Source organism: Ranitomeya imitator, chromosome 6 (assembly GCF_032444005.1).
Source record: "Ranitomeya imitator isolate aRanImi1 chromosome 6, aRanImi1.pri, whole genome shotgun sequence".
Classification (NCBI taxonomy): Eukaryota; Metazoa; Chordata; class Amphibia; order Anura; family Dendrobatidae; genus Ranitomeya; species Ranitomeya imitator.
The window spans coordinates 536,289,642-536,304,230 of record NC_091287.1 but is presented as its reverse complement, the minus strand read 5'-3'; the positions used below and the strand labels follow the sequence as shown (position 1 = coordinate 536,304,230).

At 40.8% G+C, this 14,589-nt stretch overlaps 1 protein-coding gene across 2 annotated transcripts in view; it reads left to right on the top strand.

The window, feature by feature from the left end:
- The window catches only part of ADCY8 (adenylate cyclase 8), a 376,530-nt gene that overhangs the window by 324,456 nt on the left and 37,485 nt on the right, over positions 1–14,589 (top strand). For both annotated transcript variants that reach the window (XM_069731929.1, XM_069731928.1), the window contains 2 exons: positions 437–526; positions 8,492–8,664. In XM_069731929.1, the coding sequence (XP_069588030.1) occupies positions 437–526; positions 8,492–8,664 (263 nt within the window). The remainder of the gene's footprint in view (positions 1–436; positions 527–8,491; positions 8,665–14,589) is intronic.

Sequence of the window (14,589 nt, the reverse complement as noted above, 5' to 3'; positions counted from 1 at the left end):
GTGGGAGGGGCATTGTCCAGGTGTCTGCATCACCGGAAGTGGGAGGGGCATTGTCCATGTGTCCGCCTCACCGGAAGTGGGAGAGGCATTGTCCATGTGTCAGCATCACCAGAAGTGGGAGGGGCATTGTCCAGGTGTCTGCATCACCGGAAGTGGGAGGGGCATTGTCCATGTGTCAGCATCACCAGAAGTGGGAGGGGCATTGTCCAGGTGTCTGCATCACCGGAAGTGGGAGGGGCATTGTCCAGGTGTCTGCATCACCGGAAGTGGGAGGGGCACTGTCCGTGTGTCAGCATTCTCCACCATCTCTCCCAGTTTGGACTCTAGGGGTCATGAAAGAGAATTTTGTGGGGGAGAGTTGTTACTAATTTTTTTGTATTTATCTTCATTTTCTCTGTGGTTTATGCCTGTTTTTTTCTGACTTGTCTCTTTTCAGCTCTGGTGTGATTTCGACAAATCGATTACCTCAAAGAATCAGACCTTCAACTCATCGGCCTCCGTCACCGACATTTGCTTTTATCCCGAGGTAACAATTTACACTCTCACCATCCACAGTCTGTTGTAGACAGCCCGTCATGCACACAGGGACACTGAAAAAGGCAGCCCTCTCTGCCTCTAGCACAGTAGGAAACTCCCAGAGTTGGGAAGCAGCCGCTTGCTTCTTTCTTTCCAGTATAGAGGATGTGTAACTTGCTATAAATGTCAAGTATGTAAATCTATCCAAATATTTTGGGTTTTTTGGCAAGTGGGCGTAGTCATTAACTGTTCTCTGTGGGCGACTTCTTATTCACCACTCCCAGTTGGCTTCAAAGACAAGATTTATATGCAATTAGGGGGAGGCCGTATCTCAGGAACGGAGAGGGGCAGGAACAAAAGAAAAACATCTCCGGATTCAGGAGAACGGCAGCATTTAAAAAAAGCTACACATTTATTGAAAATGAGAGCTCCTCTTTTAAAGGACAGCTGCAAATGACCACATCATTTCGCCATCACGTACCTTCTAAATACAATCCATACATTGATCTCTTCAGACACGTTGATTAAAATTTATTTTCAGCTATTATATCTGTTTTTTTGGAAAAGCTGTCCGACAACTGATATGACTACAATTATGGTTCCCATACAAGGCTGAGATTAGCCTAAATTTGCAAGAATCAGGAGTCTAGGAAAGCAGCGTGATGACACTTTTTGGGGCCCTAACGTCGGCCATACTGGTTGGTGTCACCCAATTTTTCCAAAAATGGATATAAATGGTTGATTGGAAATTTTATCTTAGGATGACAAGTCAGGTATTCATTAATGATTATTTTTATTCCTTGGGTGAAAATGCCTTATAATTGGGCCGCGTACCGGATTTCTGACAAATCATCGGCGCGCCTTGAGTCGCTCTAGGCTCTCTGTACCAGAGCCATTTACCCCAGTAATGAATATAAAGATGTCACCGCGTGTCGAGTGGGTTTCTACATAATTCTGACTCCAATGCAGAGATGAAGCGTTCGTCGCCGCCAGGGAGACACAAGGGATGTGCACACACCGCACGGCCTCTAATAACATGTTACTGTCACCCGATGCACCAGTGCGTGAGGCAGAAGGGGCAGCTATGTGGAAAATTACACACTTTGGAAACGCGGCCATGTAGATTGTACAGCCCTTTAACAAAGCCTTGGAAACTGCCGCCTTCGTTCCTGGAAAAACACATTATTAATTGCTCATGTGGTTTTGTGAATAGATCTCATCACCATGCAGCCATATGTGACATATAACTAGATGGCAGTGGTTTAATTAGCTATTAAGGTCCTTATTGCTTTCTTCCTTACTGTAGGAATAATACAATGATAATAGTAATAAATCCATATTGCCTGTAAATCTTCCCAGCGAACACAATGGAGATCTGTGGCTGTCATCGGGGCCATGCTGCCCACTTTTCTATATAATATCTATATACGATAGATGGAGGTTGAATGATGCCTTCTGCAGTCCCTTCTGTTGCTTCCCCGTATAACCCCATGTACAATTAACCAGACCAAACAGTGCCTAAATGATACCGCCATCAGCTGTCTATAAATACTAGTGCTATACAGGGTCCCCGCCATCATATACAACAAAAATAATATCTGGTAAAGTAACTAAGCATCGGTACCAAATGCTGCAAATACAACCATTCAGTGCTGAAATAATACCACCACACAGTGAACAAAAAATAACAATATACAAATAATGTCAACATGCGATAAACAGAAAAAAGCAAGAAATTCTAAAATAATACCAACATGCAGTGTTCAAATAATTACTGGGTGTGAAAAACAATCATTGTTTTTATTACAGATATCATTTCTGTAGTGTTCGAATAATACCAACATTCGGTGCACATTTAACACCAGGATACAATGCTCCAATAATACCACCATACAGTGCTGTAGTAGTAGCAAAATATAATGTTTAAACATATTCACCATACAGGGCTGAAATGAAACTAAATTCAGTGTTGAAATAATAACGTCATATAGTGCTTAGATATCAATACACAATGCACAAATAATACCGCCATACAGTGCTTATTTATCACTACACAATGCACAAATAATGCCATCATATGGTGCTTAAATAATGCCACCATATAGGGCTTAAATAATACCATGATACTGTGCTCAAATAATAACGCCACACAGTTCTCAAACAATGCCAACATACAGTGCTCAAATAATACCACAATACAGTGCTAAAATAATATCAACACACAGTGGTCAAATTATAGCAGCATACAGTGCTGAGCTAAAACCAACATACAGAGTTCACACAATACCACCATATAGTGCTGAAAAAAACATAACAACATCATACAGTGCTGTAATAACACCAATGTACAGTGGTCAAATAATACCAATATGCAATAATATCAAAATATAGTGTTTCATTTAATACCACCATACAGTACTGAAAGAAAAACATCATCCAGTATTCATATTACGGTGTACCAAAATACAGTGCTCAAACTAGAATCTGGAATTGCTTGCCCGAGGAGGTGGTGATGGCGAACTCAGTCGAGGGGTTCAAGAGAGGCCTGGATGTCTTCCTGGAGCAGAACAATATTGTATCATACAATTATTAGGTTCTGTAGAAGGACGTAGATCTGGGGATTTATTATGATGGAATATAGGCTGAACTGGATGGACAAATGTCTTTTTTCGGCCCTGCTAACTATGTTACTATGTTACTATGTTACTAAACAGTAATACCATACATTGCTTAATTAATACGATGCAGTCTTGAATTAATACCACCGTATAGTGCTGAAATAATATCAACATATATGGCTTAAATAACACAAGCAAGCACTGTTTATATAATATAAGCATACAGTGCTTTAGTAATACTAAAATGATGTGTTTGAAATACACTGTGTGCAGAATTATTAGGCAAGTTGTATTTTGATCCCATGATACTTTTTATACATGTTGTCCTACTCCAAGCTGTTCAGGCCTGAGAGCCAACTACCAATTCAGTAAATCAGGTGATGTGCATCTCTGTAATGAGGAGGGGTGTTGTCTAATGACCTCACCTATACAAGGTGTGCGTAATTATTAGGCAACTTCCTTTCCTTTGGCAAAATGGGTCAGAAGAGAGATTTGACGGCTCTGAAAAGTCCAAAATTGTGAGATGTCTTGCAGAGGGATGCAGCAGTCTTGAAATTGCCGAACTTTTGAAGCGTGATCACCGAACAATCAAGCGTTTCATGGCAAATAGCCAACAGGGTCGCAAGAAGCGTGTTGGGCAAAAAAGGCGCAAAATAACTGCCCCTGAATTGAGGAAAATCAAGCGTGAAGCTGCCAAGATGCCATTTGCCACCAGTTTTGCCATATTTCAGAGCTGCAACGTTACTGGAGTAACAAAAAGCACAAGGTGTACAATACTCGGGGACATGGCCAAGGTAAGGAGGCTGAAAAACGACCACCTTTGAGCAAGAAACATAAGATAAAACGTCAAGACTGGGCCAAGAAATATCTTAAGACTGACTCTTCAAAGGTTATATGGACTGATGAAATGAGAGTGACTCTTGATGGGCCCGATGGATGGGCCAGAGGCTGGATCCGTAAAGGGCAGAGAGCTCCACTCCGACTCAGACGCCAGCAAGGTGGAGGTGGGGTGCTGGTATGGGCTGGTGGGCTGGGATCATCAAAGATGAACTTGTGGGACCTTTTTGGGTTGAGGATGGAGTGAAGCTCAACTCCCAGACCTACTGCCAGTTTCTGGAAGACTTCTTCAAGCAGTGTTACAGGAAGAAGTCGGTATCGTTCAAGAAAAACATGATTTTCATGCAGGACAATGCTCCATCACATGCCTCCAACTACTCCACAGTGTGGCTGGCCAGTAAAGGTCTCGAATAAGAAAAAATAATGACATGGCCGCCTTGTTCACCTGATCTGAACCCCATAGAGAACCTGTGGTCCCTCATAAAATGTGAGATCTACATGAAGGGAAAACAGTCCACCTCTGGGAACAGTGTCTGGGAGGCTGTGGTGGCCGCTGCACGCAATGTTGGTCATAAACAGATCAAGCACCTGACAGAATCTATGGATGGAGGCTGCTGAGTGTCATCATAAAGAAAGGGGGCTATATTGGGCACTAATTTTTTGGAGTGTTGTTTTTGCATGTCAGAAATGTTTATTTCTACATGTTGTGCAGTTATATTGGTTCACCTGGTGAAAATAAACAAGTGACATGGGAATATATTTGGTTTTTATTAAGTTGCCTAATAATTCTGCACAGTAATAGTTACCTGCACAAATAGATATCCTCCTAAGATAGCCAAATCTAAAAAAAAACACTCCAACTTCCAAAAATATTAAGCTTTGATATTTATGAGTCTTTTGGGTTGATTGAGAACATAGTTGTTGATCAATAATAAAAATAATCCTCTAAAATACAACTTGCCTAATAATTCTGCACACAGTGTAATACCACCACAGTGCTGAACTGCTGAAATAAAACCAACATACAGTGTTCAAGTAATATCAACATGCAAGGCACAAATAATACCGAGAAATATCATACAGTGCTCAAATAATAGGTATATACAGTCCTTAAAATATTCCACCATGCAGTACACAAATACCAACATTTTGTACTCAAATAATACCACCATACAGTGCTCAAATAACAGCAACATACAGTGCTTTAGTAATACCAAAATACTCTATTTCAAATAGCATCACCATATAGTCCTCAAATAATACTGACATACCGGATGACAAAGTGGCTCGGTGGTTTCCTTCCTCAGTTTGGACATACCTTCTCATTTAAAGATTTTTCTGTATTTTAATCACTATGAAAATTGTACATTCACACTGAAGGCATCAAAACTATGAATTAACACATGTGGAATTATATACTTAACAAAAAAGTGTGAAACAACTGAAATTATGTCTTATATTCTAGGTTCTTCAAAGTAGCCACCTTTTGCTCTGATGACTGCTTTGCACACTCTTGGCATTCTCTTGATGAGTTCAAGAGGTAGTCACTGGGAATGGTTTTCACTTCACAGGTATGCCCTGTCAGGTTTAATAAGTGGGATTCCTTGCCTTATAAATGGTGTTGGGACCATCAGTTGTGTTGAGCAGAAGTCTGGTGGATACACAGCTGATAGTCCTCCTGAATAGACTGTTAGAATTTGTATTATGGCAAGAATAAAGCAGCTAAGTAAAGAAAAACGAGTGGTCATCATTACTTTAAGAAATGAAGGTCAGTCAGTCTGAAAAATTGGGAAAACTTTGAAAGTGTCCCCAAGTGCAGTGGCAAAAACCATCAAGTGCTACAAAGAAACTGGCTCACATGAGGACCGCCCCAGGAAAGGAAGACCAAGAGTCACCTCTGCTTCTAAGGATAAGTTTATCCGAGTCACCAGCCTCAGAAATCGCAGGTTAACAGCAGCTCAGATTAGAGACCAGGTCAATGCCACACAGAGTTCTAGCAGCTGACGCATCTCTACAACAACTGTTAAGAGGAGACTTTGTGCAGCAGGCCTTCATGGTAAAATAGCTGCTAGGAAACCACTGCTAAGGGCAGACAACAAGCAGAAGAGACTTGTTTGGGCTAAAGAACACAAGGAATGGACATTAGACCAGTGTAAATCTGTGCTTTGGTCTGATGAGTCTGGTCGAGATGGTTTGGGGTAAGCTGGACCGCAGAGTGAAGGCAAAAGGGCCAACAAGTGCTAAGCATCTCTGGGAACTCCTTCAAGATTGTTGGAAGACCATTCCCGGTTACTACTCCGTAGTAGTATATAATTCCACATGTGTTAATTCATAGTTTTGATGCCTTCAGTGTGAATGTACAATTTTCATTGTCATGAAAATACAGAAAAATCTTTAAATGAGAAGGTGTGTCCAAACTTTTGGTCTGTACTGTAAGTCAGTAAAATAAATACAGTTTCCATGTGATCATACGGAACTGAAACGTACAGTGACTAATAGTGTTGAGCGATACCTTCTGATATTTGAAAGTATCGGTATCGGTTGGTATCAGCCGATACCGGCAAAATATCGGATCTCGCCGATACCTATACCCGATACCAATACAAGTCAATGGGACACAAATATCGGAATGTATCCTCGATGGTTCCCAGGGTCTGGAGGAGAGGAAACTCTCCTTCAGGCCCTGGGATCCATACTAATGTAAAAAATAAAGAATACAAATAAAAAATATGGCTATACTCACCCCTCCGAAGGACCCTGGCTGTCACCGCTGCAAGCATCCACCTCCGTTCCTGAGAATTGCAGAAAGTGAAGGACCTTTGATGACGTCGCGGTCAGGTGACCGGTCACCTGACCGCGACGTCATCGAAGGTCCTTCACTCACTGCATTCTTAGGAACGGAGGCGGACGCTTGCAGCGGTGACAGCCAGGGTCCTTCGGAGGGGTGAGTATAGCCATATTTTTTATTTTTATTCTTTATTTTTTACATTAATATGGATTCCAGGGCCTGAAGGAGAGTTTCTTCTCCTCCAGACCCTTGGAACCATACGTACCGCACACTCCGATACCGATTTCCGATATCACAAAAATATCGGAACTAGGTATCGGAATTTCGATACAGCAAGTATCGGCCGATACCCGATACTTGCAGTATCGGAATGCTCAACACTAGTGACTAAATATCAACTCCATAAACAGAATCGTCCAATGCTAACTATCAGTGACAGATGAATTTGGGGTGGCCACAACCCTTGGGCGACAGCCCTTTTGGAAGACAAGTGAAGCTCCTTTTGCAGAAAATCATCATAGTCCTACATTTTGGAACTTCTTTTTATGGGGGTTGAAATTTCAAAGATTTCTAGTGACAAATTAGTACGGCATGATTATTTTATTATATTTGTGGGGGAGATAGTCGCAGCCCACCCAAAATTGGACTTTTTTTTCCCATTTTTTTTACCATTATTTGGTAGAGAGACTTCTCCACAGCAACATTTTATTCACAGTCCTCGCTGCCTCTAGCACAGCAGTAAATCACAGGAGGATCTCATCTGCCAATTTGCAGCTGAATTCAATCCTGCATTAGCCCTAATCATGTTTTTGGCTAGAATACCACATTAACACTGAATCGCATGCAATTCCTTCAAAGCGGACCTGTCACCATGTCAAAAGTAGCCAGGTCCTGCTCTTACTTTATTCCCACTATCCCTTTAAGTATTATCTCTGACAGCTGATACATGTGGCCCGTTCCACGGCCAGCATGTCTCACGACAGTGGCTGCATGATTTTACCCATGTATCTTTCAGAAAAGAACCTACTTTTAAAGATGTCAGAGACCGAGCCGCACAGGAGACTAGTCCAGCAGGTGGGTCATCTCCAGTGACATCTATGTCTTTACCTAGCTAAAAACGGAGAGACCTGTGAGCAACTGGCAGCATATGGAAGCCTTGAGATCCCCTTTTTTGACTTCTCACCTGTGCTGCCCGGCCCCCAGCGCCTTTTAATGTATGCTTTTATTTGAAATGCCGCAGCGTTTCAAAGTCAAAGATATATGGTTGAAAACATGCAGCCAATGTCTGATACATGCTGGCCATGGGTTGGTTGTCAGGTTCCCATTAAATCCGACATATAGTGCCAGAGATATGGCTCTGTTTATTTAGTGCTCCTTTTTATAGTCTTTACTTAGGGGGCGTGGCTCACAGGGTGATAATGCAGAAGAGCTCACGTCACGCCCCTGAGGATCTTGTAAGTCACGCCCCTGAGGATCTTGTAAGGAGCATAAAAATTAGCACTAAATAAAAAGACTCATACATACAGTATAAAACTGTATGAAATAAAAAAAAAAACCTGAAACACGGGGAATAATATGAGGACAAAAACTGGTCACTTTTGACTTGGTGACAAATCTGAATGGTGAATCTAAATCTGAACTTTCCTATGTAAACATAAACATGTTGTTTAGTAAATTCTCAGTCGTGTGTGATATTTCCGGATTTCACCTGTCTGGTTTTGTATTCTCTTAGTACTTTGTCTTCACCGGAGTTCTGGCGATGGTGACCTGCGCTGTCTTTTTACGACTCAACTCTGTCCTGAAGCTGGCGGTGCTGCTCATCATGATAGCAATATATTCCCTGCTGACAGAAACCATTTATACTTCTCTCTTCTTACGATACGACAATTCACATCACAACGGGAAGTAAGTGCCCCCATGGTTTGTTTTTTTTTTTTGATATTTCATTGTGGTAGAGAAAACCCTGTCCCCCCCCTGCAGGTGTGAACCTCCTCTATAATTCTCACTCTTCAGAGTAAGGAAAATCAGAAATAAAGTTTTCCCCTTCTTCCGCATGTTCCATCACTCCGGATTGGAGGCCACCTCTGCTCCAGAGTGGTGGGAGAAGTAATAAAAGTCTGACCATGCAGTGACACTGCTAGCGCCTGGCACCAGGGTCACATCTCTTGAGTCTTTTTCCCAATGTCCAAGGTATCTTGGCACAAACAATCACCAATCTCAATACTATCCGCATCCGGTCTTCCACCACTGCGCACTGTAGGAGTGTTTTTGGAACAGGTCCACTAAAAAAATAAAACTAAAAAAATGAAAATTTGCTTAACAAAACTCTTAAAAGTCTGTATTGCAAAACCATTTGTTTGGTTTTTTTAAGCATTTTTTTTTTTTACGTCAGGTTTTGGAAACAACCTGGTGGAAAAAAGAACATGCGTGTTACTTCTTCTAAGTGTCTCCTGATGGAAAACACTCCAAAACACTCCAAATTAGGCACTGGCTAATGTGCACATAGAAGTTTTCCGAGGAGTTTTGGAGCAGAAACTAAAAGGAGCGTAAACTTTCCAAATCCTCCACAAAATTGCAAAACATCTAAAAAGTTTGGAGGTTCTGTTTAGTTTCAACTCGGAAAACTCTACAAAAAAAAAACTCCATGAGCCAAAATTCACAGTTTTGAGGGAGATTGGAGCGTTTCCGCTCAGTGCCTACAAGCAGAAGACTCTTCAGGAAATTCAGGAAAAAAAAACCTCGAAGTGTCTTTTATGTCATTTTTCAGTCGTTTCTTGAACATTTCTTCTACACTTTTTTGGAGAGTTTTCCAATGGTTTTTGTGAAAACTTTTTTTTACTGTTGTTTACCGGTTGTTTTTCACTCCATTGGATAATAAACAAACCACTAGTGGGATTCTTAACCAAAATTGATGACAAAATCTCCATAAAATATCCAGAAGCCTTTTGAGCCTTCCCATTGACTTGTACTGTAAACTACAGGGAATGGTTCTAGCGGAAAACACCAGAAAAATGCATTGTCCCAAATTCTTAATCATTGACTGTTAGGTGTCAGATCGGTAATGACCCCATGTCCGACTAAACAATAATAAAAAAAAGCCTCAAAAGCACAAACATTTTCATTAATGGCTCCAAAGCAAATGATGTGCCTCTGTGTGTTGTAGTCAGCGTGCGATATTCTTTGCAATAATCTGTCGTCTTCTTCTCCTTTACATCCCGACAAGGTGATCAGATCGGTAAATGACACTTGCGATGCTTTACTTGTGCTGCTTTCACCGATCAGAATATGCTTTATTAGAAAATACAGTGGCGTAGTAGTATTAATACAGCTCATATGCCCAGTACTGCATTTAAATGGAATGCATCATTAGAAAACTACCTATTGTTTATATCAGGTTTATGTGTTACAAGTATTATTTTATATGTTGGCAGCGTTTTTTTTTCAACAATTTATAGTCATTAAAAAATCTAAATTTTGCAGATTTCACATTAGCCAATACAGGTATTTTACATTTCTACTTGTTCTTTCCAGAAGACTTTTCAGAAGTCTCATTATTATCACAGGCAGAATCCACCATTCACAATAGATGATGTCACAGCTCACCTCCTCCTCCTCCTGTACAATGACTGATAACACCTCTATATACAGTAGATAACACAGGATCCACCATTCACAATAGGTGATATCACAGCTCACCTCCTCCTCCTGTACAATGACCGATAACACCTCTATATACAGTAGATAACACAGGATCCACCATTCACAATAGGTGATGTCACAGCTCACCTCCTCCTCCTGTACAATGACTGATAACATCTCTATATACAGTAGATAATACAGGATCCACCATTCACAATAGGTGATATCACAGCTCACCTCCTCCTCCTCCTGTACAATGACTGATAACACTTCTCCCGTGCTTCCCCCATACTCTGGAACTCTCTGCCCCAACACATCAGACTCTCACCTACCATAGAAACCTTCAAAAAGAACCTGAAGACCCACCTCTTCCGACAAGCCTACAGCCTGCAGTGATCCTGAAGTTACTGAACCGCCGCACAACCTGCCCTACCCTCTCCTAGTGTTTCATTACCCATCCCCTGCAGACTGTGAGCCCTCGCGGGCAGGGTCCTCCCTCCTTATGTCCCCGTGTGCCTTGTTATTTGCTCGTGTTTAATGTATTTGTCTGTATTTGCCCCATATTCACATGTAAAGCGCCATGGAATAAATGGCGCTATAAAAATGTATAATAATAATAATAATATATACAGTAGATAACACAGGATCCACCATTCACAATAGGTGATATCACAGCTCACCTCCTCCTCCTGTACAATGACTGATAACATCTCTATATACAGTAGATAACACAGGATCCACCATTCACAATAGATGATGTCACAGCTCACCTCCTCCTCCTGTACAATGACTGATAACATCTCTATATACAGTAGATAACACAGGATCCACCATTCACAATAGGTGATATCACAGCTCACCTCCTCCTCCTGTACAATGACTGATAACATCTCTATATACAGTAGATAACACAGGATCCACCATTCACAATAGATGATGTCACAGCTCACCTCCTCCTCCTGTACAATGACTGATAACATCTCTATATACAGTAGATAACACAGGATCCACCATTCACAATAGGTGATGTCACAGCTCACCTCCTCCTCCTGTACAATGACTGATAACACCTCTCTATACAGTAGATAACACAGGATCCACCATTCACAATAGGTGATGTCACAGTTCACCTCCTCCTCCTGTACAATGACTGATCACTCCTCCATATACAGTAGATAACACAGAATCCACCATTCACAATAGGTGATATCACAGCTCACCTCCTCCTCCTGTACAATGACTGATAACACCTCTATATACAGTAGATAACCTAGGATCCACCATTCACAATAGGTGATGTCACAGCTCACCTCCTCCTCCTGTACAATGACTGATAACTCCTCTATATACAGTAGATACACAGGATCCACCATTCACAATAGGTGATGTCACAGCTCACCTCCTCCTGTACAATGGCTGATAACACCTCTATATACAGTAGATAACCTAGGATCCACCATTCACAATAGTTGATGTCACAGCTCTCCTCCTCCTCCTCTCTTCACAATGACCTTTGTGCACTAACATTTGATGCTTCAGTGCACAAGATAGGGTCACAGTCCATCTATTGCTGCTAATCTGCATGTGCATTTCCTGAAAGAACAGGAAGTATGAGCCTAAAATATCCCCAGATTCCAGTGTGAAAATTGCAAGATTTTTATTTTTTTCATCAATATTTTTTTATGAATAATATTAAAAAAAAATAATTAACAAAAAAGTAAAAAAAAAATACATCTAACATGAAAACCTGATTTAAACGGTGGATTATTTTCTGATGACACATTCCCTTTGTTTATTGATTCCCCTTTCTAGAAGCTGGCAAGGCAATTGCCAGAGTGAGCTCCGCTTTTTGTTAGTTTCCTTCCACTAATAGAGGTGGGTGCCGAGCCTTGCCCACCTCTTCCATTCTGCTCCTCGCCATCACTTCCCATTTTTGTCCCCTTCCTTCCTTATATAGCAACCGTGATCAGATTTTGATGAGGCTACAAATAGTGTAGGTCTTTGGATGTTCCTCTGATTGTCTCCCAGAAGACTTGTCCCTACTCCTTGCTAATTATTTTGAAAGGCAAATTACTCCTGAGACATTTGGAGACATTGGCTCCAACTGTAAATTTCTTTGGTTCCAGTTTAGAAATGACTTTGTAATCTCTTCTAGACAAATGTATTGCCACAGATCCCTCTGGCAAGTTTGATACAATATATTAGTCAGACTTTTTTCGCTCATAGAGCATTGTCCTGAAAAATTTGGGACCTTTTGACTTATACAGCCTCTGTGTATCACAGTAGAAGTGCTATGTACTGTGATTCATGGAGGCTGTAGAAACTAAGTGGTTTAAACTTTTTAATCAAACCCCATGACTTCTACAGTCTTTGTGTATCACATTAGATCTGCTATGTGTTGTGATAGAGCATTGTCATGAAAAATATGGGACCATTTGACTTCTACAGCCTCTGCGTATCATAGTAGATGTGCTATGTGCATGATGCAGAGAGGCTGTGGTAACTAAATGGTCTAAACTTTTTCATGAAACTCCATGGTATCTAGAGCTTTTGTGGATCACAATAAACCTGCTGGATACTGTGATACATAGAGGCTGTAGAATCTAAAATAGTCTAATCTTTTTAATGAAACTCCATGACTTTTACAACTTCTGTGGATCACAGTAGGTCTGCTATGTACTGTGATGCATATAGGCTGTAGAAACTGAAATGGTCTAATTTTTTTAATGTAAAGAGATCAATAAGGAAATCCCAAGTGGCAATGGTAAGTATGTTTACTTACCTGAACCTGTTTTGCAGTTTCAGGCACAACACTGTTGTAAGCAGGGAAGGACTCTCCTCTGGATCTCCAGGTTATGAGGATCTGGATGGACACAATAGGGATTAAAAGGATAAAACTTCGGGCTACAAAGCACTGCCATCAACCGGAGAGGAAATGATTTGAATAAAACATAGCTTTATTCGAGTTACTCGTTCAGGAGCTGATTCAGCTCCTTCCTTAGGCTCATACCCTGTCTGCTTTGATCTGTGTACTGTGATACATGTACATATTGGCTGTAAAAACTAAAATTGTCTAATCTTTTTAATGATACCCCATGTCTTCTACAGCTTCTGTGGATCACAGTAGCTCTGGTATGTACTGTGATACATAGAGGCTGTAGAAAAGAAATTGTCTACACTTTTAATGAAACCCCATGACTTCTACAGCTTCTGTGGATCACAGTAGATCTGCTATATAATATGATACATAGAGGCCGTAGAAACTAAATGGTCTAAACTTTTAATGAAACTCCATGGCTTCTACAGCTTCTGTGGATCACAGTAGCTCTGGTATGTACTGTGATACATAGAGGCTGTAGAAACAAAATGGTCTAATCTTTTAATGAAACCCCATTACTTCTACAGCTTCTGTGGATCACAGTAGATCTGTTATAAACTGTGATACATAGAGGCCGTAGAAACTAAATGGTCTAAACTTTTAATGAAACTCCATGGCTTCTACAGCTTCTGTGGATCACAGTAGCTCTGGTATGTACTGTGATACATAGAGGCTGTAGAAACGAAATGGTCTAAACATTTAATGAAACCCCATGACTTCTACAGCTTCTGTGGATCACAGTAGATCAGCTATATACTGTGATACATAGAGGCCGTAGAAACTAAATGGTCTAAACTTTTAATGAAACTCCATGGCTTCTACAGCTTCTGTGGATCACAGTAGCTCTGGTATGTACTGTGATACATAGAGGCTGTAGAAACGAAATGGTCTAAACATTTAATGAAACCCCATGACTTCTACAGCTTCTGTGGATCACAGTAGATCTGCTACATACTGTGATACATAGAGGCCGTAGAAACTAAATGGTCTAAACTTTTAATGAAACTCCATGACTTCTACAGCTTCTGTGGATCACAGTAGATCTGCTATATAATATGATACATAGAGGCCGTAGAAACTAAATGGTCTAAACTTTTAATGAAACTCCATGGCTTCTACAGCTTCTGTGGATCACAGTAGCTCTGGTATGTACTGTGATACATAGAGGCTGTAGAAACAAAATGGTCTAAACTTTTAATGAAACTCCATGGCTTCTACAGCTTCTGTGGATCACAGTAGCTCTGGTATGTACTGTGATACATAGAGGCTGTAGAAATGAAATGGTCTAAACATTTAATGAAACCCCATGACTT